At 57.8% G+C, this 2261-nt stretch overlaps 1 protein-coding gene across 1 annotated transcript; it reads right to left on the reverse strand.

Moving 5' to 3' along the window:
• Positions 1 to 235: 235 nt before the first annotated feature.
• LOC115244080 (proline-rich protein HaeIII subfamily 1-like) lies at positions 236 to 751 on the reverse strand. The gene has a single exon (XM_029821467.1). It carries the CDS (start codon positions 749 to 751, stop codon positions 236 to 238), a length of 516 nt encoding a protein of 171 aa, XP_029677327.1.
• Positions 752 to 2261: the final 1510 nt, after the last annotated feature.

Below are 2261 nucleotides of genomic sequence, written 5' to 3' on the forward strand. Positions count from 1 at the left end.
GCAACGGCCGACGAGAATACCCGTCGATGGCAGGGAACTCCCCACCACTAGAAGGTTGCCGTTGCACGCAGGTGGTCGGATTTATGCGAGGTGTCGAGTACTCTCGACGGGAACGAGTACGCCCGTTCCCGTTTGCCTCGTTTTAATCGGTTTCGGAAGGATCGCTCCCGGAGATGCCGCAAACTCTTGGCGGAGGCTGAGTACACCCGACCCCGTTTTCTCTCTCTCTGAGCGGTTAAGGATCTAGGCGGTTTTCCAGGCGTCTTACTGTCTTGGAGAAGCGCATTACCCAATGCCCTTGGAATGATCGAACCTTGTATTTGCGCGATACGTGTACCGCGAAATGTAGTACATCAAATATGATGCCGGGTTCCACCTGTACTCGGATCGGCGGTGGCGGTAGTGGTCCCGTCGGCATCAGTAATTGAGGCGGCTGGTCTTCGCTGGTGGTAGTTTCCCGCGGTTTTGTGCGGGCCGGTGCGGTTGCCGGTCGGCGCGGACGGGCCGGTGGTGGTGGCGGTGCTTGCATCAGCTGCTCCATCTTTCGCTGATTGACCCTGTCGGAGCGTTGGATCAGCGTGCCGATCCTTGGCGGTCGGCTCGGCGGTCGGGTGGCTGGCCCGTTTGGCGGACGGCTGCTCGGCGGCGGTTTTTGCTGGTCGGACGGTCCTGGCAGCGGCGGATCGTAGGCGAACAGCGGGTCGTCTAATAGCTCGTTGATCGCAGCTAGGATGTCGTCGGGTTGACTCATCTTTGCTATCTGTGCCTGGATTTTTTATTTCGGCCGTTTCTTAGTCTTCGCCGGTGGTGGGGGTATCATCTTCTTCGTCGTCGGTGTTGTTATCGTCGCCGTCTTGTTTTGTTTTTTTGCGACTTTGAGATCCTGTACGTGTACGTGTCGGTACCATTTTCCCCGCTTGCTCCTCAGGTCTACGATGACGGGCGAGATAATTCGGCGAACTTCGAGCGGCCCGATATATTTTGACGCGGGTTTTGCGTTGAAATTGTCGGCTCGGTGGTCTGGCGGTTGGGCCGGTGGGCGGACGGTCCTGGCAGCGGAGGTGCATCGGCTGGTGCGGTCGGGTGCCGGCCCTTGCTGGCTCGGCGAGGTCAACGGTGGCCTGCTCCCAAGACTGTTGGACGCTAGTTGGTCGATCGTAGAACTGGTGGATGCGACTCGGGTGTATCTGGTATCGGTTGGTCGGTACCCGAGCGCATCACCGATTCTCGGTGATTACGTGCGCCCAACGGTGGTTGCAGGTTCTTCGCCTTGTGACCTGAATTCGTCAGGGTGCGCGTCGACGTACGTGGATACTTTTCGTCGGATATCATCGAGCGCACCAGCGACGTCGAGCGTCTGGGTCGGTTGGCGGACGTTGTATGTGTGCGAGTACGTATAATGTCGGTATGCGAGTACGCGAGGTATGCGTGCGAGTACGTATAATGTCGGTGTGCGCGTACGGATAATGTATGTATGTGTGCGGTTACGCAATGTAGGTGTGCGAGTACGTGTAATATCGGTCTGCGAGTATGTATAAAGTCGGAGGGTGCATACAATGCACCGCGATCGTGCGCAGCGCGGTTCGCGTTTTTGGGTGTTCGGTCGTGTATCGATGATTAATCGCGCAGTGTAAATCCGGCAGGAGCTGTTAGCGGTCGGGTGGTCCGTTGCCGTCGCGTCGGTGGGCGGTGGGCGGTTCTTTGACGCGTGTATCGATTTCGGGTGTCGATCGGTGACGCGCTAGGGCGCGGGTCGGCCCTCGGCGCGGGACTTAGCGCTCCCGTATTAATGGCGCGTCGGCCTTAATTATGGCGGCTAACAGTCGGTCCGTCGAGTTGTCTCCCGGTCGGATTTTATATTCGCGCATTGGGATCGCGGGTGCGGATTTCGGGAAGCGTCGGCCGACGAAAACTCCCGTCCGTGGCAGGGAACTCCCTTGCCACGAGAATGTTGCCGATGCCTAAGGTGGACGGAAAGCTAGCGAGGGGCCGAGAACTCCCGGCGGGGTCGAGTACGCCCGATCCCGTGTACCGCTTAATTCGTTCGGAAAGGATCGCTTTCAGAGATGCCGTAAATTCCCGGCGGAGGCTGGGTACTCCCAACCCCGTTGTTCTTTCTCTTAGAAGCGTTATCAGGATTTCGGAAGGTTTCAGACGTCTTACTGACTCTGCTGGATCGGAAAGGTCTGGTCTCGATGTTCAGAAACGCGCTCTAATTTGCTATAGATAGGTAGGCGTTTCCTAATAATGGCGCCCGTCGT

This window comes from Formica exsecta, unplaced genomic scaffold, assembly GCF_003651465.1.
Source record: "Formica exsecta isolate Colony F162 unplaced genomic scaffold, ASM365146v1 scaffold792, whole genome shotgun sequence".
Lineage (NCBI taxonomy): Eukaryota > Metazoa > Arthropoda > Insecta > Hymenoptera > Formicidae > Formica > Formica exsecta.

Bases quoted from the DNA above. Each gene is read 5' to 3' on its own strand.
- LOC115244080 (XM_029821467.1), bottom strand. From the start codon at position 751: ATGAGTCAACCCGACGACATCCTAGCTGCGATCAACGAGCTATTAGAC.